The following is a 26,229-nucleotide window of genomic DNA, read 5'->3' as shown; positions in this document are numbered from 1 at the left end:
TAAACACTCTATTATTTAAATGTTATTTATGAAAAAACATTTGAATATTAAAATGTATCAATACCTTTTTGACACATAAGTTTACCTCTATCTAGCTCATAAAGGAATGAGATAAGTATACTTTTATCTCATATAAATGTTGACAAATTATTATGTTTTTACAGGCACTCCTGAAATAAAAATTCCAATTACTTGTCTTTTATAAAATGGATTTTAGTAAGTTCTTTAACAAAAACTAAAAAAGCCTTCAGAGTAGTCCATAACTCATTCATTTCAAAATTAAATCAATAGAACCCTAAGATATTAGGGTACTAACCAGAAACAAATTATTTTGTCTTTTACAGCCACCCCTGGAATAAAAATGCAATTTTCTTGGCTCTTAATAAATGGATTCTAGTCATTTCTTCAAAAAAGAATAAAAAACCTTTAAAATAGTTCATAAATCAATAACGGGAAAATGTTGACTCAAGGTATAAGTAAGATGCCAATAAGAGACAAATTTTTTCCTTCTGGAATAAAATGTCCATTTTCTTCCGACTTTTAGTTATTAAATTTTAGTTATTTTTATAGGAAAGACTAGGAAAGTCTTCGAAGTAGTCAATAAATCAATAATAACGAAATTTTTACTACTAGAATTCAAGATATTGGCGGGCCAATAAGAGACAAATTTTTTTTTTCTTACAGGCACTCCTGGAACAAAAAATCCATTTTTTTGACTTTTAGTGAATGAATTTCAAGCGTTTCTTCAGAAAAGACTAAAAAAGCTTTCAGAGTAGTCCATAATTTCAATATCTTGACTACTAGAACTCAAGATATTATTGTGTCAATAAGGGACAAATTATTTTATTTTTTACAGGCACTTCTGGAATGAAAATTAAATTGTCTTGACATTTAATGAATAAATTCCAATCATTTCTTCAGAAAAGAGATGGCCATAAATCAATAATTGAAAAAATGTTGATTTTAAAAAAATTAAAATATTGGGGTGCCAATTAGGGACAAATGTTTTTTCGCACAGGCACACCTGGGATTAAATTTCAATGTTCTGGGCTTTTAGCTAGTGGATTTTAGTCATTTCTTTAAAAAAGACTAAAAAAATCTTCAGAATAATCCATAAATCAATAATTGCAAAATTTTGACATTTTCCTTCTTGAAAAAATTACTGTGGTTATTATTAAGTAAGAAAAAAATGTGACTTTTGTTGTAAATTTCTTCGTCAAAAAAAATTCCTAGACAAACGCGAAATTTGATCCTCAACTGCGACAACAGAGGGAAGTAAGCTGTAAGAAACAAAATTTTAGACTTATTTTCTTAATAAAAACAGTGTTTTTCTTACTATAGCAAAAAAGGGTTTTTCCCAGAGAATGGTGGAAGAAGTAGTCTTTATTGTGTCACTGAAGGGCAAACAGGGGCAGTTATAATACTAAAACAAATCCACAAACACAAATAAAAAAAACACACTTCCTCACAGTAAAAACTGCAAAAAATTTAGACGAATACAGGCCAAATTCTAAATTCACCACTTTCATAAAAGGGGAAAAAGGAAAACCAGCAAAACCCATCAAATAATAATGACCTCACCTGACCTCCCTACCAACTATTAAAGGTGATAGACCCATCCTTAAAGATTTCTTTAAAGACACGTCAAAAGTAGTACAAAAACAGCCCATAAATTTATCTGGGTACGGCCCCGTAATTTTCAAAATCAGTGGGATAGAGAGAGATACACAATTACTTGAACAGCCTAAAGTAGGAATCGCCAGAACGCAGATGTTTTATCTTTGTTTAATAGACTGGCTAAAAAGAGGTGACAAGTCTGTGAGTGCTGGGAGTGTTTAAAATATTTTGTAAGATGCTTGGATTTTAGTCCGCGGTCAATTTTTTGATATTATTTTCTTTCTAAAAATGGACATTTTCGAAAGAAAAATAAAAAATAGTATAAAACATGCGGTTTTACGTATATTTAAAATGATTTCATAGATAAACTATATAAAATCTTACCATTTAAACATGTATATCATGCGACAATAAATACGACATTTAGGCGCACGGACTAGTTAGTGCGGCATCTGCAACACATTAAAGATTCTAATAGATCTCTGAATTGGACTTTATCAAGATTCTGATGAAAAAGAAAGCGAACATGAATGCTGTACCGGATGTGGAGAAGAATATTCTGCCACTAAAAAAAAGGACGATTGGATACAATGTTTGTACTGCAAAACATGGTATCATGAAAATTGTAGCAAATATATTAACGTTTGCCATCTTTGTGGAAAGCTTTTGTCTAAGAAGAAATAATACTGCTTTTCTAATTTAATAATTAACCCGAGAAAATAAAAGTTTCTTATATTTTTATGTTTTTTAAACATTTTGTTAATGTTATATCCCTGTTTTTTCGAAATACTTTTATGTTTAATTATTATTTTTTCATTAAATGTGTAATGAAAAATACTTATTAAAAGAAAACATGTTTATGTTTGCAATTATCTTGTTTTTCTTGGTGGGGCATCATTACCAGTCTTGAAGGGCAACACTCCCGGATACTCGGGAGAGATGGCCAGCATTCCGGATTTATATTTAAGTTATTTTCGGTCAAAAATCTTAAGTTTCCTTCAGTTTTATATTCCGGAAAAGGTGTCTAATTAGTATCAAATCTAATTAGACACCTGTTTAATACTAATGTTTAATCTATTAGTATTAAACAGTCTTCACACATTAGATAACCAATCAATCAATCAATCAATCAATGCTTTATTGTCAAGAAATTGTTACAATTTGTAGACAAAGCTGTAAAACAAAAAAGACACAAAAATGCAAACAAAACACAATTAAAAAAAAGGAAAACAAAACAAAATTTTAAAAAAATATAAATAAATAAATAGAATAGATTATCTACAATATATACAGATTAATACAATTTAGGAATTGTAAGTAGTCAAAAATATTATTATAAAATATACAATTTAATGTATACAATGTCAAAAAAAAAGATCATTAAAAAATCTCTCTCTCTAAATACTGAGATACGACTTAAACCATTCAAAAGGCGCTCCTCTGAACCCGTAATATTGCAACTTTTTTAATAAGATGTCATGATTAACACAATCAAAGGCTTTAGAAAAATCACAGAAAATTGTTGCTGTAGGGTGTTGGTTATTTAAGCTAGAGTATACATTATTAAAAAGAGAAAACATAGCATCATTTGTGCATTTGTTATGTAAAAATCCAAATTGATGAGAAGTAAGTATTTTATATTTTAGCAAAAATGATTGAAGTCTTTTTTTAACCAATCTTTCAATAATTTTTGAAAGTGTGGAAAGAAGAGCAATAGGGCGATAGTTGGAAGACTGATCTTTGTCTCCTCCTTTATGTAGTGGAATTATTATCGCCAACTTAAGGCAGTTAGGAAAAACACCTTTTTGAAAAGACTGATTAATTAGAGTAATAAGATGACATAATGTACATTCGGGCAGATTTGAAAACATTTTGAGAGTAATTCCATCAATTCCAGAAGAGCCCTTGTTTTTGATTTCCCTAATTGAACTGCAAAGCTCTGGTAACACTACGGGCGTAAAGAAGAAGCTGTGGAAATTCTCATTTGCAATGGGAAGATATGAAAGTGGATCATGGGAAGGAGTTATGGTACTCATTAAATTATTTGCCACATTTACAAAATAATCATTAAGGTTTTCAGATGAAGTGGAGATAGTATTCGACAAAGAAGGCTTATTTCTCAAAGCATTAACAATCGACCATGTTTCCTTAGCCACATTTTTAGATTTAGCCAGTCTCCTATTATAGTAAATATCCTTGGCGGCTTTTAAAGTTCTCTGATAAATCTTTTTGTAAAGTCTTACGTACTCATGAAAAAAAGCGCTGTCTGAAAATTTCTTAAGATGAGATAATAAGCGCATGTTCTTAGCAGATGTACGCAAGCCTTGGGTAGACCAGGGGTTATGTTGCTTCTTTTTAAGAGGTCTCAAAGGAAAGGACTTGTGAGAAAGACTAGATAGCGTTTTTATAAATCTAGAGAATTCTGAATCAACGTCGTCAGAGAGAATATTCCAGTCAGTTGATTGACAAAGGTGCCTAAAATGTAAAAAAATTTTATCCGAGAAAATACGGCCTAATTTGCGTGGAACATTTTTACTTTTAGATTTAGTTATGGAAAACTTTGTTAACATTGCTTCATGGTCTGAGAAACCTGGGCTTAAGACAGTACAATCGACGAAATCTGGCTCAAAGGAAGATACGACATAATCTATTGTACTAGAGCTGGTTTTAGTTATTCTGGTAGGTGATTTAATGTGCATGATTAAGCCAAAAGAGTCGAAAATGGACTGGAGAGATTCTTGAGCAGCACACACACTGGAAAAATCAATGTTTAGGTCGCCACATAAAATGAGTTTGCTTTTTAATGGCAGAGACTCAAGCAAGCTTAGTAATTTTTGGAAAAAAACATTTACGTCAGCATCAGGTGTTCTGTAAATACAAACAACTCAAATATTTTTTCGGAAACTAAATTATCGAACCCGGTTACCATTGAAAAGTCGTTGCTAGTAGATAATATCACAGTACCTCCATGAGTTAGATTTGTTCTATCAAATCTGGCAACTGTAGTGTAATTATCCACCACCACAGGCTCACCACCACCACAGGCTCAAAATGAAGCTCTTCCAGTAAAAGAAATAAATCATTAGTTTTATGTCTTAAGGACTGAATATTTAGAGAGAAAATACTAAGCTTGCCATTGTCCAGTATTTTAGAGGGTGCTTGATCCTCTGTTCGCGTCAAGTCATTTAAAAATTTTTATTCCTGGCGGGAGATCCACCAGAATAATAATTGCTATGACTCTCTCTGATTTTTTGAAGGCGTAGCAGCTTTTCTGATGAGAAGAAGGACCTGAAGGCTGACAGATCTGCTTCAACTTCAGTTGGACCAATACCATAGGCATCATAGTAGCGAAAGTAGAGCCTCCGCAAAGAGTCCACGTCACCAGGAAGTCCCTCTGATGCAAGTGCCAATCGGATGCTGGTGTTGGTATGTCCTTCAAAACACACACTGGAGGGTTGATCATGCAGATAGGCAATTTTAAGATGGAAGGGTCTCTCAGTCTGGCCAATAAATAGCGACCATCAGTCGCAATAAAAAAAAGTTTTGAGATATTAACTTAACAAAAAAAGTAGGGCATCTATCCCGGACTTACTACATAAGGCATGTGACCCCTCTAATTTTTTGAATTTCGTGCAGAATCTAAAATTTAAATGATATAAAAGACAGTTGCTACTTCATTGAGCCATCGTCATTTTATACCTTATATATTTGTGTGATGTCTAAAAATACCTCAATGGTAATTGATTTTTGGCATCAAGTTATTTTAATTGGCACATTTGTAATATTATTGTAAGTGGATATAAAATCCATCGGTCAAATGTGAGTAAATGTGGCCGAAAGCCAAATATGCACAAGTGCACAATCTGGAGTTATTATACCTACGGAGGAAAGTCATTATATAAAAACTGGTCAGCATGCTGCATTTTATATGAATTTCCAAAGAAAATCAATTGGAGAGTGCAAACACTAAGGTGGAACAAATAGGTTTCCTTAAAAAAACCCGAGGAATACATTCGAGATTCTGGAAAATATCGGAAAGCCAGCTACTCGGTTTATTCATTTCTGGATCGATATTCTTATAGGAGCCGAGTTTATACAAGGGGGAGCATTTATGTTCTGATTAAATTTAAGCTTCTTATTCATGAGACATTTATTGATCAAACTCATTTTTAAAGTAATAAGTTCTCTTAATATTATTTAGTATTTGGATTCTATATAAACTTATAGGTATGACATACGATATTTTGCTTCAGCCATTTTTGTGGTATAAACAATTGAAAATTGAAAACTTCCTAGGATTTGGTGCAGAATTAATTCAGAAAATTAAAAACTATAATTTTCTTATTTGTGTAGACTCTATTAGACTATGCCTGGGTTCAATACACATTTTTTTCTGTACGAAACTTTACTCTTTAAACTTTTACGTAATAACGATCGAACGAACGAAAACAGCAGGACATAAAAAAAATACCGCAGATAAGACAAAGAGGGGTCAGGAGACCACCAGTATTCAGCTTAAAATTGAAAAACTTTTTTTAAATTTAACACAGTTTATATTTATATAGGCAAGGCCATAACAATAATAGAATTTCGCTTTTGAACCTTTAGGACAAAAGGGTATTTTATCCGATGGATCAGTAGAATTTTAAATATATTTTCAAAACGTTGCACAACGTTATTTAATATGTCCTTAAACGCGAGGCAAAGGTCAACAGGGAGAATATTTAATCCAGGGAAATTGAAATTTGAGTTTCTGAAAATTCATTAAGAGAACTTTAAAGCGCATAGGAGATAAGACTATTTTAATCTATATAAGTTTAGTTTTAATGGGACTTCTATGGGGTAAAATTCTAAGCTATATTTTATACAGGGTATTACAAAATTCCGTGCAAATATTTTAAGAGCGTATTGTTGGAGTCAAAATAAGCCTTTTTTCCCCTATAAACATGTGTCCTAAAATGCACCCCTTGAGAGCTACAGCCAAATTGCTTGCAGAAAACTTCGTCAATATTAAAAAATTTAAAATAGTGTTTGTTATTATATCTGTTGTATATTTGCAACCTAATTCAAATTCTAAAGATTATGAAAATTATTTCAATCTGTTTAATACTTTTTTAAAAAATTACTAATATTGGGTGATTTTAACCTACCATTATTTAACATGCAGTGTGTGTCAGCCAAATAGAATAAATTAGCTAATAAATAGATGGGAGCGTGTTGGAAAAAACGAACACGTTGATTGGTTTTTATAGTTGCGCATTTTTTTCATAAAAACTTTTAATACAGGGTGTATCCAGATAACGGTGGTCAATACCAACTTGCTTAGTTTAAATATAACACCCTGTATGTTAATTAATTTTTAAATTCCTCAGATCATTTTAGACATATTTTGTATACAATGTCCTATACCTATCTTTAACTGTTCTGGATATAATAATAATAATAATAATAATAAATGTCTTTTATTATTCAAATTCATTACAAACTTGATGAAAAAAAAAACAAAATACCTGAACCTGGCGCAGTCTAGCTTTATATAGCTACTCCACTGAACCAGATCAGGGTGTATTTGAAGTAACATTATAACAACATGTTATAGCTAAAGAAATATTCCCAATTATAATATAACACAAAAAAATGTTCTTCTATTAAAAACAGCAAATTTGATACATATTAAATAGTAAGAGAATTATTTTGAATATTCATAAGACAAATTTTATATTTCCTCCTAAATTTATCTGCACGAAGGTCAACAAATTCTGTAGGTATTTTATTGTAGCACTGAACAGCATTGTAAGAAAACGATCTCTGAAACATAGCACTCCTATGGACCGGCATGGTTAACTTATTTCTAGCTCTAACATTTACCCCGTGTACATTTGCTCTAAACAACAATCTATTCCTTATAGTCGCAGGTGCCTTTGGGCTGCTAATGATTTTTATCAAAAAAGTGGAAAAATTAAAAATTCTACGACTGTCCATTTTAAGCCAGTTAATTGTTTTATAATATTGCGAAATATGATCATACTTACGTAAGCCATAAACCAATCTGATACAGGCATTTTGAATTTTTTGTATGCGCATTTTACAATCATTATCCAAGCAAGAACCATAAACATAATCACAGTAGTTAAAATTAGAGAGCACCATGGCCTCACATAGGCTGCGTTTAAGACTTAGATTAAGAATATCTCTATTACTATATAAGAGTTTTAAAGCTGCAAACGATTTTTGAACAATTTTTTTAACATGCTCCCTGAATCTCAACTTACTGTCCATCACAATGCCTAAATTTTTGGCAGTTTCATGAACATTTATTACACTTTTAATATTTGTAATTTTATTTGTATTTCCAAAAACCATAAAACAAGACTTTGAGGAATTTAATTTTAAATTATGTTTTTTAGATAATTGATTTATTATATTTAAGTCATTGTTTATACCAATCTCCGCTTCTTTAAGATTATTAGGTTTGAAAGTTGTATATATCTGCGTATCCTCAGCAAACGCTTGCACCTTACAAACTTTTAAGGACTTAAGAATGTCTGCTGTATATACAAGGAAAAGCAGAGGTCCCAGGACAGAACCCTGGGGCACTCCAGACAAAATGTGAGCCTGATTAGAATAAGAATTATTTGTAAATATTGTCTGAAATCTATTATTCAAATAAGACTCAATTAACTGTATAGACTCCATTGAAAAGCCATAATATTTAAGCTTAGCTAGTAAAAGGGCATAATTTATTGTGTCGAACGCCTTAGAGAAATCTAAAAGCACCAGAACAGCAATCTGTTGCTTATCAATAGCGTCCATTATATCATCCAGTACGTTTAGTAGAGCTACAGAGGTACCAAAGTTCTCCCTAAAGCCACATTGCGTAGCCGGAATAATGTCATTATCAATAAAATAACAAACCATCTGATGGTAAAGTACCTTTTCAAATATTTTTGAAAGTACTGGAAGTATACTTATAACGCGCAAGTCGTTATAATTTTCTGGGCTAGCAACTTTTGATAAGGGTTTACCAATCGAAATTTTCCATTGATCGGGGAAATAGTGAGCTTCTATACAACAATTTATTATGTGGCATATGTACTTATCAATAAAGGGGCTACAATACCTTAACCTTTTTGGTGAAATCTGATCCACACCAGTCGCATTAGACTTAATACTATTTAAAATTCTACTTACATCTTCAACAGTTGCAAGATTAAGTGTGAAATGCAGGCTATTATCAAATACACCATTATTATAACACTGAACTTGTTCATCACAATTCGCAGAATTTTGAAGAAATTGAGAAAAAAAGATGTTAATTTGATTTGGATCAGACAGGTGTTCCGGATAATTGGTATTATTTTTATCTCTAAAAATGTTAAACTTTTTTAATGACGACCAAAGCTGACGTTTATTTTTTTCGTTACTCAATATATTAAGTAAAATTCAAAAAATAACATTTAGAAAAGAAAATTATTTATTTTTCAAGATTCTCTACAACTCACTTAATACTTCTTGCCCATTTAGGTCTTGGTAATGATAAAGCAAGCAAAAGCTATTTCAGCATTCCTTTTTATTGATATGAGAATAAAAAAAACTAAAAATTGTTGTTTATTTTGGTTTAAAATGCCAGACTTAATGTTGACTCCTGTTGCATGACATAAGTAGTCGTCAGTGAGCTATAGTCGTTTGAATTTCATTAACTATATACAAGCCAGAAAAATGGTTCATTTAACAGAACTGCACAAAATAACAATTCTACAGATGATTGATTGGCTATGGAGATAATACACGGACGCAAATGAAAGTAGCTCTCTTATTTCACGAAAATTTTTCAAATTTGTCGCCTTTAACCCAAGGGACAATTAGTAAAATAGAAAAATAATTCCGCGAGCTGGGCCACGTTAGGCAGGTAAAAAAAGCAGCTGCCAATGCAATAAGTGAGGATACCAAATTGGCTGTTATGCTTGAGTTTGAGGAACACCCACATACATTTACTCGGAAAGCAGCCCCGCAGTACTCGATATCAGTTATTAGAATATTAAAAGAAAACAAAATGCATCCCTATAAAATTATACCCACTCAGGGAAGACGATTTTGACAGGAGAATGTATTTTTGTGAACAAATGATGGCAATGTTAGACAGCAATGTGATCCAATTAGAACATGTTATGTTTTCTGATGAGTGCACCTTTACTCTTCACGGTCATGCCAATCGTCAAAATTGCCGCTAATGGTCCAGGGAAAATCCTCGCTGGACGAGAGAAGACAATACTCAATACCCTAAAAAGGTTAACGTGTGGACAGGAATTATTGAAGATCAGATCATAGGTCCCTTTTTTATTGAGGGCAATTTGAATGGCGATAATTATTTAGAATTGCTTCAAAATAATGTAGTGCCAACTTGTATCCTGATCCAGGAAACCCACAAGTTCCAGCGAATATGATATGGGTTCAACAAAATGGAGCACCACCCCACTACCAAATAAATGTCCGGCAGTACCTCAACCAAATATTTCCAGATCGGTGGATAGGGAGGCGAGGATCGATGGAATGGCCAGCACGGTCTCCCGATCTGACGCCATTAGACTTTTTCTTATGGGGATATGTAAAAACTATTGTATACAAAACTAAACCCACTGACTTAGCTGACTTACGAAGACGAATAACCCTGGCAATTAGATCGATCACACCTGAGATGTTGAGTAACGTTTGAAGAAAAATCTCCTACATTGACATTATTGTTTAGATTTGTATTATGTATAAGTTTTTGAATATATTGTAACAATTTTCGGCAAATAAATAATTTTCTTTTTTAAATGTTATTTTTTGAATTTTACTTAATATTTCCGAAACAGTCAAAGATAGGTATAGGACATTGTATACAAAATATGTCTAAAATGATCTGAGGAATCTAAAAATTAATTAACATACAGGGTGTTATGTTTAAACTAAGCAAGTTGGTATTGGCCACCGTTATCTGATACTCCCTGTATAAAAAGCTTTTATGAAAAAAAATGCTCAACTATAAAAACCAATCGATGTGTTCGAGCGTTTTTTCCAACACGCTCCCCGTCTATTTATTAGCTAATTTATTCCATTTGGCTGACACACACTGTATGTGATAATGATAAAAATAATTTGTTAACTGAGTTCCTTAATTATCATAATTTAGAGCAACATAACAAGATAAAAAATATTAGAAACTGACTTAATCATTTCAAACATAAATATAATAGATTCTCTAGTCCCTCACAAAGTCTAGTATTAGAATATTCTTATCATCCTTCTTTAATCCTTAATTTACCTTTAAAAAACAACTATGAGACACATATTTCAAAAGATTTTGCATATGAATTTGTTAAAGGAGACTAACAGCTGTTATATGATTTATTTTAAACTCATGATTGGTCAGAATTATTGTTAATCACAGATGTGAACAGCAGCCTTGAATGATCATTGATCATTGAATTATCAATCATCAATGATCATTGAATTATGATCATGTGTATGGTCGATTGGATAGAGCTGTTCCTAAGCATCAGATTAGGACCTCAACTAATAAGCATAGACTTTTTCCCTCTTGGTATTCAAAAGATTTAATCAATAAAATTAAAGAAAAAACCAAAATACATCGAGTAATCTGTAGGAAAGATACTGACTTGACTCTGCAAAACTAGTTTAAGAGTCTCAGAAAAATCATTAAATCTCAAACAATATTAGAGTACAATAATTATAAAAAGAAGATTTAAATTTAGACCCAGTTTTTGCGCAGTAAATCAAAAAAAGATGGTTTGCCCAGTGAAATGATCAACAATGAAAATACATACTGCTCCAATGCTAAAAGTATTGCTGATGCCTTTGCAAAGCATTTCAAGTCCATTTTTGAAAAAGCATCAAATAATGACAGTTTTTACAAATAATGCTTCCAATTTTTCACTAATTATAGAAGACAGTATATTAAATAGTATAAAGAAATTAATAAAAAACAACTGGGCCCGACAATATTCCTACTTTTATTTATAAAGGTCTTGTTGAAAATATGGTGAAACCTCTAAAACATATTTTTAATTTTTCATCGGCTAGTAATCAGTTTCCTGACACATTAAAAACAGCACAAATAACACCTATATTTAAAAGTGGTAATAAGAAATTAATATATCGTCCAATAAGTTTTATTAATGCCTTGGCAAAAATCTTTGAAATGATATTGTATAATGACTTGTTTTCATCTTTAAATGCTAAAATATCCAAATTTCAGCCTGGTTTTATGGAAAACAGATCCGCTTGCGGTTGAAGCAATATCTGGTAAAAGACTATTAGATGTAATATATACGGATTATGAAAAAGCATTCGAATATGTTTCTCATCAAATATTGCTTGGAAGGCTTGTGGAGCTTGGGAGTGTCCAAGAATGTGTATGGTTTTTGTAATATAAGTTCACCAATAGTGAAATAAGTGCTTGTTGTGATTATTACGCTATAGTCGATACTATGGACATAGAGCTTAAAATAGCGACTTGGCAATGGGGTTACGTCGTTTTGAGGTTAGGTTAGGTTATATTAGTTACAGTAACCCCCAAAAGTATTTGGACACAATTTATTTTTAACAATAATCTCACTACAATATAATGAATACCATATGCTACCTGATAATAATCTTGAATATTTCTGAAAGACTACTATACAATCCGAACATTATACATTATTCCGAACAATTATATCTCAAAATTATTTGGACAAATAGAAAATGAAATATATATAATACAATAAATACCACACAATTATAAGTTAATACTTAGTAGGCAAACCCTTCGATTCTATGACACATCTCATCAAGTCTTTTAGGCATGGACTGAACAAGTTTACTAGTGACATCTACAAAGATTTTCATTTAAAACTTGGTTAATCAGATCTTGCCTATTTTTTATATTATGTACTTGAACCTTAGATTTCAATGCCTGCCATAAATTTTCAACAGTATTAATGTCCGGTGATTGAAAGGGAAAATCCAAAACTTTATGTACTTTATAGACTAGCCACAATCTAACTATTTCCGATTTAGGTTTTGGGTCGTTGTCTTGAAGAAAAGCATAATTATTTTCTAAACCTAAGTTCAAAGCACTTTGGCGTAAATTGGTTCTTAAAATATCCAAATACTTGTGTTTGTCCATAATTCCATCAATTGGGCAGATATTTCGTACTCCACTAGCTGCAAAACATCACGGAACCGCCTCCATGTTTCACGGTGGGACAAATATTTTGATATTGCAAAGAGGTACCAGGTTACGCCACATTATTTTTCTGCCATCTGATGAAAAAAGGTTTATGTTGTTGATTTTACTAACATATGGCTTCTTCCTCGTTATTCTGATATGAAAATTGTTTTTTCTTATAACTCTCCTAACTGTCTCATATCCAACTTCTTTTCCTAAACTTCTCTGTAGTTCCGAAACAATTTTCGGGGCACTAATAAAGGGGTCTTTTTTTATCTTATTTTGGTATTTTCTATTTAAACGCGTTTGATGCTGCTCATCCCTATTTACCGACAGCTGATGGAAGAAATATGTTAACGGGGGAAGTCCCTATATTCAGTTTAATAGGTTTGTTTCGCGGCGCGTTTTATGCAAGACCATTCGAGTATATTTTTTCCCGTGGCTTATTGGTGTGTAATAAATATTAAGGGGCACTTTCGGGTGTAATGGAATACTATATAGTATTGTGTGAGAAATTTGATATTTGAAAGACTTTGATACAGTTTGGCTTAAAATGAACAGGTAATTAATCTTATTAAATTAATGTTATCTTCCATGGAATTTTTGGCAAATTGTTTAATATTATTTATAGCTCTGAAAATTTATATTTATCAGGAGGGGACGGTACGTCCTCCACGACTAGTAAACCTTCAAAAAAAAAAAGGATCAAATATTCCCAAAAATATAAACAGGATTGGGAAAATGATCCTGATTTAGCAAGTTGGATTAAACCAGGTAAAACAAATCATGTGGCCTATTATTGTTCTGTGTGCAATAAAACCATCAATATTAGTTCCACTGGTAAAGCAATTCTATTGCGACATAAAGAAAGTGCTGTTCACGTTAAGTTGGCAAATTCTTTTAAAAAACAGCAAACTATATCATCAATGAGCGTTTTTAAAAAGGCAAAACCTCTTGGAAATGCCGCTAAGAAAGCTGATTTACATTTAGCCGCATATGTTGATGAACATAACATCTCTTATAATGCGATGGAGCATTTGCCAAATCTAATAAGAGAGATCTGTCCAGACTCGGATATTGCTAAACAAATTAAATGCGGTCGCTCAAAATGTACGGCTCTCGTGAAAAATGTTATTGGTAAACAAAATGAGTTGGATATAATAAACATTTTAAGAGTCAAGAAGTTTTCGATAATTATCGATGAGTCAACCGATAGATCGTGTACAAAACATTTAGCAATTGTTTGTAGGTATTTTGATAACGACAGTATGAAGTAAGTTTTTTAAATTAAATATTTTTATCCTTAAACGTAATTTTAAAAAATTTTAGGATTTGCAACATTTTCCTAACTTTGATAATCCTGAAAGACACTAGAGGACAAAACATTTATGAAAAACTTATTACCTACTTTAAAAATAATAAAATACCATATAAGAAGAATCTAATCGGCTTTGCTTCGGACGGAGCAAATCGTAGGTTTACTTTCAAAACGTCCTAAGTCAGTTCAGCCCAATTTTATCGGAGTGATGAAATACGTGTATGAACCACCTTAAATCAATTTTGTAAACTGATTTTTTATTAACCAATAATTATAATTCATTTTGCTGTAAATGGTCGTATTTATTTTTTTTTTAATTAATAATTGATTTTCATAATGAGAAACTATATCATCAATCCCTTGACTTTTTTAATGCGATCATCATCGTCAAAATTCAGTTTGTAGTAAAGCTTTCGACAAGGTCTGTATTGTATGGCACACAAATCATTAACAGTATAAAGAAAGAAGAGTGATACTTTAGTACAGCAACATTTTTTAAATATTCGAGATGTAAATATTCATCTTGATAGGATCGTGGATTCAAAAAAGCCGTTTTAGAAGCGTAAATATACTTATGCAAATTAATTTTTCTATCACGAATTTTCCATTCGAATTGTGGAGTGCATGTTGTCACACTCCTGCGTGTGGCCACTTACCAAGTAATTCTGTGTAATAATTATGCCCTTGCCTATTTGTAAATGCAAAAGTGCGTTTGATAAAGTGACATTTTTTTTCTGCCACATTAGATTGGATAAAATTGTACAAGATTGTTGCAAATTCATTTAGAGTTACTTTTCCTTCAGCTTCGTGCTACAAGAAATAATATGCACTTGTTATCAGATTCTCCAAGGTAAGATTATGAACCACCAATTTTTTTTTGTAATAAATTGTTAATGCCTGTTGCCTGTTAGACAAAGAAGAATTGATTGAAGATCTATCGTGAAAAAAAGGCGAGCATTACTTTTATCTGATGATGTTTCATCACGTGCTCTATCTTTTTTAGAAAGGTGGCAATTTTATACCTGCTCATTGACGTTTCCAGCCTTATATGAGACACAACGATCACATTGATCTTTTCTACAAAATGCAGAAACCTTTGACGCATGGCATAGTGATGCAACGACATCGAAGGGTTCAGGATCGTCTGATAGATCGTCACTATAGTCAATTTAAAGTTTGAAATTTTGTTTGATTAGTAAAAATCAGACTTAGGGGGTTTTGAAAGTAAGCTGACGAAATGTTATGATAGGAAAATACAATTCTGTCACAAGTAGATTGCAAGGAGACGTAGAAAATATTTTTTTAATGCGTTGTATATGTCACAGTTTTCACTTATGTTGTTGTGTCAGCTGTTGTGAAAAATTACCTCGAGGGGTTGAAGACATAGTTAGAGATATAGGTATACAATTTTTTTTCCCATAGCCCCAAACGTGTGGAGTTACTTAAAGAATTTCAAAACCTCATAAGTTACTTCATCCTGCACAAACCAGGTGGTTGTCTTTGGAAAGTGCTGTGCTAAGGTTACTTGAACAATATGACACGCTAATTTTATTCTTTACAGATGCAGTAACTACTGAGCGACTTCTTACGGTGGAAAACATTCTAATAAAATTAAAAGATCCGCTTACAAAATGTTTTTTACAATTTCTCGAATTTGTGTTGCCATTTTTTAATAATATGAATAAAGAAATGCAATCTTCTGATCCCGAAAATTTCTTACCATTAAAGAACTTATATTTGGGTGCCAAAATTCCCATATCTGAAATAAAGTTAACAAAAAAAGAAAAACATATTTTACGCACCAGATGTTTAAGCTTTTTTATTGAAAGTTGCACACAAATAAATTCAAGGTTTGATTTTAATAATGAAGTTTTCAAAAAACTAGCCATTATAGATCCATTAAATATAATTAAAGGAACAACTCCTAGTATAGTTCCTTTAGCGCAGCACTTTCCAAATTTGATCAAAGAACCAGAATTACAAAAGCTAGATAATGAGTGGAGGCTATTGAGAAATACAAAACTTGATTCACCATCAAGCACTAATATTACATTATTTTGGAGCTCTGTAAACAAAATTAAGTTTGGAGACAATTCTCCAATGTTTCCGACTTTGTCAAACTTTGTTTTAAATTTGTTATGCTTGCCGCACTCATCTGCCAATGTTGAGAGGATTTTTTCCCAAATAAATTTAATGAAGACTTTTCAACGCAATAAGCTGTCAACAACTAGTATTGTAGGGTGACTCCATAGTAAATTTTATTTGTTAAGATCAAAAGGGAAATCATGTTTCAATTTTAAAACAAGAGAAGTAATAAAGATTCACAATTTCCACATGTATAAAAAAAATTGTGAACTTTTCGACTCAGAGTGACTAAGAATACCTACTCTTTTTAATTTTGAGGTTGGCAATTTTTTTTTTTAATCCTTTTAAAATATATCATGTTTTTTACCGAAAAACTGGTATTTTGTTTAATTCACACTTGTATTCTAAATCAATAAAATCTCTACTGTTTAAATAGGCAAACCTACTGTTTTTTTTACCGTGGTTCTACTGCTAAGTTAAATTTCAATCCGTCAGCTTCCTTGGACGACCAGATCGATGTTCATTTCCCACTAAATTTTTATCTTTAAATTTTTTGACAATATATCCAATGGTAGAGCATGATTTATTTACAGTTTCGCCTGTTTTTCGATAAGTTTGACCCTTTTTAAACAAATTAATTATAATTTCACGCTCAGCAATAGTAGTTTCTCTCGATTTCATTTTTGTGTGTGCGCACGTTATTGCTTGTTATTTTTCTATACTACTCGACATGTTGCCTTAAATATAAACAAAGATATATACTGATTTTTTCTTATATTTCACCTTTTTATTAAAATAATTTATACACTGTTTAAATGCTTTTGAGAGATCTTGCAATACTGTTTGACTATGTACATCTTTTTTAAACTAAATATATCGTAATTATATTCGATAGTCATTAAGAAATATTCATGATTATTATTAGGTTGCAGATTTTATTTATTATAATTATAATAATGTAAGAATATTATTGAAAATACTTGTTGTCCAAATACTTTTGGGAGTAATTGTATATTAGTTTTTTGTTCAATAGAAAGGGCACAGGTCTAGGCTTACAAAAAAATGGTTTTAAATCGGGCCTTAGTCTTGATTTAATTTTCTCATATTTATAACAACCTAATTCATAACTTAATAAAGTTTTATACCTTTCTAAAATAGTTTTCAAATCCTGAGAACTAACATTATTATTTTTCTTTTTTTTGGTGTATAATTTTTAAGAGATTTATGATTGTTACTATGTATTTAAGAAATTTCATTAATGTGTATGCACTTTTGTCTTTACTTAACTTTACATGTTTTTTACCTACTTGGTATTTGTAAAGTACTGAGTAAATAAAGAAATAATCCGAATAATCGATTATTTGGAACCGTTTTTTGGCTGCTCTTTTCATTAATTTAGGTCTCAAAAATGACGTAAATCCAATTTTAGAGGATGGTTCAGGAGAAGTCACTCTTCTGACTAGAAAAAAAAATCTAGCAACACCATCTAGTTAGGTATGAAAAAAGCTAAAATTTTTGTCTCCTGCGTTTTTTCGATATAACTAAGAGTTTTCGAGTAAATCGCTTATCAATGAAAAGGGAGAATTATTAAACCATCAAATTAGAAAAAACCAGGTGGGCTGTAACAGCTTTAATTTTTGTCAAATCAAATTGCAAAAAACGATAATTTTTTATGATAAAAACGATAATTGATAGATTTTTTCATGGCTAATTAGATGTTGTTTCAATTTTTTTATTGGAAACATAAGATATGAGCCATCATAAGGGTAAGCCCCTCTGAATCCTTTCCCAAAAGTGGGTTTACACCAATTTTGGAACGAAAATGCCAAAAGAACTCAAAAAAATTGGGACTTTCAAAAGATTTATCGAATAACTAACTGTAGTCACTGTTCCAAATAATCGATTATCTTCAAGCAATTTGCGCGGGGTGCAGCTCTGAGGGAGAGCATTTTAGGACACATTTTTATAGGAAAAAAAAGTATTATTTTGACTCCAACAGTTCGAACTATGTAACACCTTGTATATTCACATAATTTCAGCTGTCATACGTTTATGTATGTTTATTCATACAAGGTTTTTTTTAAGGATGTATCACATAATCGAGATGCATTCCTATGTGCTAATTTCACTTACATCATACGTAAATTTGTTTTGTAATTTTTGGATATTGGTAAATATTGTTGTTAATATTTGCCAATATCCATGGCAAATATAATTGGTTAATATTGTAAGTTTTGAATTTGAATTTTGTTTCAATGGTTTAATTAACACAAGTGAAAAGTAATACCCTGATTTTCAATTATTCAATATTAACCAAAGTGTTTCATGTGGCACCTCTAAACTCTTGGAATTTTAAGCAGAATTTAAAAATGTATAAATATTCAGGGTATCTGAGAGCCTAATTTTTTACAAGAAATTTGCAGAATAATGATAAAATTTGATTTTTAAATCGAGGGAGGTTTGTACTTAGGTATGTGATGAGGACTACATAATCGCGGGTGTGGTAGCACTTCCGGATATACCGGAAACCAATGATATATGCTTATGTTACATTTTTTTAAAAAAATGTTTGTATCTAGAAAACAGTTGAACCAAAGTGTAGCATGTGACACCTTTAGATTCTTGAAATTTTAAGTAGAATTCAAAAACGTAATAATGTTCAGGGTATTTGGTACAAAAAATTTTAAATTTTAAATGTTACCACCAGATAATTTTTAAACTAGCAAAAAAAAGCGCAGAGTGGTTCTTTTAATATTAATTAGTTTCCCCTCTATATCCTGTGAAACTTAACAAAAAGTCGATTTTTGCTCTTTATATGTTAGGAACCGTTGAACTAAAGTATGTGATCCCTCAAATTTCTTAAAATCTTACGTAGAATACAAAAATGTAAAAATATGTAGGGTATAATTCTGAAAATAAGCAAAATAATGTTCAGTTCCGATATAACAAAAATACTCTGATGTAATAAGAAAACCATGTGAATATGTCCCTCGACATTATGCGTCATTTTTTTAAAACAAATTCATTGTAGGTAAACAATATTTTTTTAATATTTTTTCACACAGACCGGCTTAAGAAAAATCATAATAAATAAATAAATAAAATGGACATACCGGCAATATCTAGGGCTCGCCATCTAGTTTTCCTCGCCCGTTTTCCCATATTATCGAAATCAATCTTAAGACGTTAATAAAACCACCCCCGATCCGACCGACGCGACGTTTCTTCTCATCGGCCACCCTCAGAGGAAAGACATTTTTTCTCTAAAATTAGTCCCTTAATTTATTTTTTTTTTAAATTATTCCCGCCTGTTATTTTTTTTTTTTTAATAAATATCAATCCGTTCACATATCACGAGGGCCGAGAGCAGCGTTTAGGGAGCGTTTATACACGCGGTAACATAACAATAATTACGTAATTTTATTCGTAAAATAGGGTTAACGTGCGGATGGTGTGTGCGATAACAACGTCGACCAGTTAACGTTTTAGAGCGACATTATCGACTGATCCAGTTTGGGGAGAACCTATGATGGTTAACCTGCTGCCGGCCTAGAGGCGCTCTCCGAAGGAAATTATTTCGAGCGATCGGATAGACTCGTGCGGTGTCGGAAACGTGACGGTGCGTCGCGACGCCGCAACCTATTACGTCCAAATTGATAAAATGTTTAAAAAAATCTTTTTTTTTTTTTGAAATAGCCGTTTGTTTTGGAAAAGGTCTGTAAATGTTTTACCCATAAAATATTTGTGTTGCATGATATTAGCAGATAGGCTTTAAACCTCTATTCAAACAAATTAAAAAAAAAACGATATGTTGAAATATATTTAATGATTTCGTTCTTGTTAATAGGAGTTAAAAATATTGAGGAATTGGATGGGTCTATAATGTCTGTGATCAGAACTTCTTTTTCTGAAAAAATTATTGTTTCTTCCAACTCCTCCTATATAAAGTGAGTCGAGTGAGTAACAATAGTTGGCTATTTCCTTGTTTGACAAAAATTTCTCATTTTTCTTGTTTACTATATTAATTCATTCTTTTTGTCCATTCTATCATTTTTTGCATCCCTTATAATTTGATAATGTTTTACTATTTTCTAAAATTTTATTTTTGTAATATTCATGTTCCTTCCTTTAATTAAGTCAATTGCGTAATTTTTATTGCTTACCGAGTGTCCCTTTTACAGATAGCTATGAGTCCTTTAGATATACATACAGTTGTGGTCACATAAATAGCACACTTAGCCTTTTCATATATGAGGCGTATAGAATCAAACCCCGCTAACTCCAAAATGCAAAATTTTACAGGAATTGAGAAAAACCGTTAGCTAGATTATTTTTTGATATTTGATTGCCAAATATTTTTAATTTAAATTTTCTATATAAAAATATCTAAGTATTGGTAAAAAATCCACCATGGCTCTAAGTTTTAGGCTAAATATTTAGGTTTTTGTTTGGAGTTAGCGGCTTTTGATTGTGAAAAATGGATATAGCGGGTTTTGATTCTGATTCAGGGTCCGAAATACGCAGCAAATAGGTAGAGCTTCTTTAGTTACTTTTTTAACTTACTTCACTATAAAAATAAAAACGTAGTATGTCTTAAATCATGTTTATTTTAATTAACAGAAATTGTAATTCTATAAATTTTAACGGAAACATTTTGAATAAAACACAAATTCTTTTAGAACACATTTTTTAAATAGACAGAGATCCCAGCTCTTCAACTGGTTCGCACTGCAAATCTGGAAGCTCTTCATTAGCATCAGCTTGATCTGGTTGGCGAAGTTCAATATTTACGAAAAAATCAAAATCCTCGTTAAGCCTCCAGTTTTCGCCATAGTGTGATTCTAATAATTTACTTACTGCTATAATTTTATCTTGTTTGACAGGAACGTTCACAGAAAGTTGTTGAGGATTCATTCACAGATAAAAAGGATCTCTTAACATAAAGTAAAACGAGTTTAAACCAAGGCCGCCATGTCTTTGGATATAGCCAAATGAATATTACCTTAGGAAAAACTTACCACATCCTTAGCTTTAGTCTACTACTATTTTGAAATGTTAAGTAAATATGTCCTAATAGAAAGAACAGCAAATTATTTAGTTATTTGGTCTAAGAGAAGAAAAAAAAAATAATTTTCTCTCCCTAAGGTCATTATGTTTTTGGTACAAGAGTCTTAATCTTAACTTCAAAACGTGTGATCTTCTCATATGTACATAAATGTACTTGTCTGAAAGACATTTCTTTGACGGAAATAAATAAATGGCTTAAAATCTAAAAATTTAATGGATACAAGATCATTAAGTTCTTACGTCAAATATTAAATATCTTGTATTAAGAAATTATTTACTTGACCCAAAAATTGTTATTTCGGTTTCGGAAGATAACTTTTCGAAATTTCGTAATATAACTCACAAAAAAATATAAAATTAAGTTAAGCCTGTCAGAAAACACTATAATATTAATTATAAAGGTACTTAGACAGCTTCACACAATTTTACATTTTTTTGTGGATTACGACTGTTCACAACCAAATACGTATACGAGTATATAATATCTTTATTGTATTTAAAGCCCCTTTATAATTATGTATTTTTTCATTAAAATGTATCTTATGTTTTCATTTTTCATATACTGTTTTTGATTTTACTTTTTATATTTTATTCACTTAAATAAGTTTTCGCATTCAATATTAAATATCGAAGCAAAATTTATAGCGCTTATTACGACGTTTTTTCGAGGATATAAAAAAGAAAAGAAGATAAAATATTAATAACACACTTTTATTTTATATTATGGAAGTCATAAGTTTCACAAAATACATACTAATATTATATTGTTAATATTTAACGTCAACGCAAAATTAAAAAATCTGTAACACTTATTGCACTAGTCTTATTTTTTTTTATTTTATGAAACCAGAAGGTAATAACAATTGTCTAGGCTTATGGTTTCTAAGTTATTTACATTTCCAAAACTCTAATACTTGTAGCTAATATCTGCTAACCAGACTAACCGCACCTATGCATAACTTAATAGAATATTCTGAAAAAATTAACATGATGAATGACAATGAAACATTGAATTTATTCCTTACTATTACGATCACACTGTATATTATACATATATTTTTCGATATAAGAGAAAAAAAATTAAACGTATATTTTTATAAAAAAGGATTACTTTTCACACTAGTTACATAAATGTTTGCACCAAGGATATTTATTTTGTCCTAAAATAGTACGATTCTTAGCTCGAAGTAATTATCATAACCTTACATAACAACACCTATACATAACCTTTCCTTCAAGATTTTAATTTTAAAGTAAGAAAATTCTTCTCTGCTAAGATTATATTTTCTTCTTTTAGGAAAATTTATAGCAGTTTTCGCGGAGCAGTCCTGAACTTGTCCGGGATTCTTTTCCCGAGTCTTTTCCTGTATTTTTATTGGTTTTAATATGTCTGCATTTTATCATCGGCCAATCGAAACTTAGGAAAACAATCCCGGACTAGTTCAGGACTGCCCTGTGAAAATAGCTATAGCTATATTAGCCTCTAAATAATATTTTAACGCAAACGTCCACCATTTTATTTAAGATACAAAAATAATTTACACAAAAGATTTTTAAAAAGCAATGCATGCTTATTTAGTTATTTATAAACTAATCTAGGTATACCTATAAGAAAGCAAAAAATGCATTATAGCCCTACTGAGTATTTTAAACCTACACACGCATATAGGTACCGGTATAATTTAAAAAAAGTAATTAAAAAAAACAATAAAAACCACATATATTTATAATATAAATATACCTTCAAACACAGGCCACAAGTGTTCCAAAGCATTCCGCTTTAAAAAAAGAGAAAACTTCACTTACTTCAACTTCAAAATTAATGTTGTCCATGTTCAAAAAACCAAATTCACACACAAAAATGCGATTATACGTCGTGTCATGTCGACAATGCCGCGTCTAACTTGCTAATGACCGGAACGACCAAAGGACAAAGTTCCGACAAAGGGAAAACACCGGGGTTATACCTACGCGACCCAACGCAAAGCACCTGTGACGTTAAAGCAAGAACGTACTCTTTAAACAAGTATCGATAAATTCACATTTTTATTCTTAAAGACAGTTGTCTAATAGCAAGGATTTAATTCGCTAAGATAATTAGAAAATAATGCGAAGAACATGGATTCTCTTTTGACAAGATAACGCGAATTTGAACCAAATGTATATCCTTAATTAAAGATAATTAACAGCCAAGATAATATATTTTCTTGTAATAAGAAGTCATTTTTATCTGTGTTGATTTGATTTGCTTATTTTTCTTCGTAACACTTCTAGGATTGCCTAATTCAGTTCTGTAGTTTACTTCACCTTGAACTTTCGTAATTCGATTTTTGTCAAGAGTTATTTTAAACCGTTTCGAAGGATTAAATTTAAAGTGCCATGCTCCAGGTGGCTTTAGTATATTTTGGGATTCCTTCTTCCAATCCAAAACAGGGACATCGTCACCCATTTTTAATACTGTGGCATATTGTCTTATGTGTTCAATATATTGCTGTGGGGTCGTAATTATCTCTTTTTTTCTTATAGCTTTCTCGATATTTCCAAACACCCTGTCGGGTGGTATAAAACTGTGTCCAACTACAGGAAAAATTATCTCAAGGTTCTTAATATTTGGTGGCGCATAACATTCCAGCCAATTTGAACACATTCCCATCATGGTGGTGTTTTTGTTTTGGCCACCACAACCATCAGCAAAAAGTCTAATGTGCGTTTTACCCTCCAAATTCATGTTTATGAGCCGATGGAAAACAGCACTAGCAATTTCATTAGAGCTTTTCGGCCGAACAGTTTCATTCCAACAATAACAAAACACGTTTTCTGAAGTTAACGTGGTCTTGGAACTACCACAGACAATAGTAAAATTGTAGAAGTTATATTGCTTTGAAAAATATGCCTGTTGGTCTGGAAGTTTTGGAACTGGCAAATTCTTTTGGCAGTCAAATGATAATGTTATCATTTCAGGCTTTTCTTCCTTTAGTAATGCAAAAAAAGCTCGTGCCTTAAGTTTATGCACTGTTTTTTCAGCCATCAGTGTAGCTTTTCTAGGAGGATCATCTCTCGCCAGCTTTATTTTTTCACTTATCTGAATGCATGTGGAACATACATCAGTCCTCGGAGAACCGAAGCCAATGTTATATTTTGTACAAAATTCACGTCTAAAAAATGATTCTTTAACACTGACATTGTCAAGTGCTGAATTTGAATACATTTGGTACAGTTTTCTGATGTTTAGTTCTGACGGCAAATATACACGACAAGAACTCTTTGACCTGCAATAATGTGAATCCTGACATTTGAAAGATTCCAAAAAGAACTGAATTGTCTCTCGCCTACATTGATATTTCTTGCTTTTATGATCTCCACCCCGGTTTTCATGTGCCATTTGCCCACTTTCAAAATGTCTTTTTAAAACTCCATAAACTCTATCTTTATTAATATCCAGTATACTCAGAAACGCAGGTTTGCAAACTGGAATTATTTTTCCGCTTCTATTCCTTACAAAAAATTTGTAACTTAATTTTCTCACTTGCCTCGAACTATTCTTTGGGCGCTTCCGCTTTGGCAATTGAACGTTGGTATACTTCACAATATAATTATCTTGATCAATTTTTGCAGGAGTAGCATAAAACTTTGAGTGAAAATCAGATATGTCAAATTTGGTTAGAGTGCTGCATCGGAAGCTCTTCGTTGCATGATTACAGCTTGGGACACCCGGTGGTCTTTTAGGCTTGTATCTAAAAATAAGTTGAAAGTGACATATTATTGAGATTACAACGAACCGGCTTTTCATTTTACTTACAAATTATACAAAATTAAACTTATACATTCTTATTTTAACAAATTTTAATGTGCCCCTAATTGTAGTTATCAAAGTAGCAATTAACAATTTTAAAAAATGTCCTAGTTTAGATTTTCGACAAAAAAACGCTTACTTGCAAAAAGATCCTGACTTGAGTATATAAAAATACACTTAGAAACACATTTTTACCAAAATTACACAATAGGACTTACCTCTCAATCTTTTGCTTCTCTGATTTTCGGTTGGATTTGTTTACTAAACATTTTCGGGCTTTGTTCGGTGTACATTTTTGTACGGGTTTATTATACTCATCCATATTTATATTTAAAACTTATTTATAAAAATCACTAAAAGCAATAACTCAGATCCTGCACAATAGAAATCTAAACATCAACTGATGCAATGATACATAAACATGTGCTCGTATCTAATAGAGCAACGTCATTGGTCAAAATGGAGTTGGCGGGATTTGATTGTAACATGTGCAGGGAGTTAGCGGGTTTTGAAAATAAACGCGATGTTTTTGCCATATTTTAGACCTCTTTTAGCGTGTTTTGAAAGTTAAGATTCACACGACCAGATTCATTGGCAAATTAGCTGTGAAATTAAATCAAAATATCATTTTTGGACAAAAGTGGAGTTAGCGGGGTTTGATTCTATACGCCTCATATTACTTACAAAAAACAAATTCCTGACTGATAAGAAAATATTTAAGCAGTTAATCTCCTCCTAATATGCAAGACTTTATGTTTATTTTAAAAATATATGCACATACAGAATTTCATTCCAATATTAACGTTTTAAGGCTGGACACATAAATAGCACACCTTTCATTCTTATTAAATATATCTAGTGTTAATTAGTAAGTATTATTTTAACTTTTAAATTTTTGAATATTGTCAAGAGCAGTTTTGTTTTTAGTGGGTAGAAAGAAACATTGTGGACCAGAGAGGAGAGCTCCTATTATAGAAAAGAAAAATCAAGGCTTTTCTATTTCTGCTATAGCAAAAGATTAAAATTGCTCTAGGAAAATGGTTTATAATGCTCTGGCTCTCTATGAGACCACTCAAAGCACAATGAACAAGAAAAGATTAACAAGGCCTCGAAAAACCACGTATAACATGGATAAAA

At 31.4% G+C, this 26,229-nt stretch overlaps 1 protein-coding gene across 3 annotated transcripts in view; it reads right to left on the bottom strand.

Moving 5' to 3' along the window:
• LOC126733447 (titin-like) overlaps window positions 1–19,755 on the bottom strand; it is a 114,767-nt gene extending 95,012 nt beyond the window's left edge. For 2 of the 3 annotated variants that reach the window (XM_050436758.1, XM_050436759.1), the window contains exon 1: window positions 19,346–19,754. In XM_050436758.1, the coding sequence (XP_050292715.1) occupies window positions 19,346–19,394 (49 nt within the window). In that variant the 5' untranslated portion in view covers window positions 19,395–19,754. Of the gene's footprint in view, window positions 1–19,345 lie in introns of all 3 variants that reach the window. The other variant, XM_050436757.1, reaches the window with a different exon arrangement.
• Between the last annotated feature and the right edge of the window lie 6,474 nt (window positions 19,756–26,229).

Source organism: Anthonomus grandis, chromosome 2, assembly GCF_022605725.1.
Source record: "Anthonomus grandis grandis chromosome 2, icAntGran1.3, whole genome shotgun sequence".
NCBI lineage: Eukaryota > Metazoa > Arthropoda > Insecta > Coleoptera > Curculionidae > Anthonomus > Anthonomus grandis.
The sequence above is the reverse complement of the archived record's forward strand: the minus strand, read 5'-3'. Positions and strand labels throughout refer to the sequence as shown.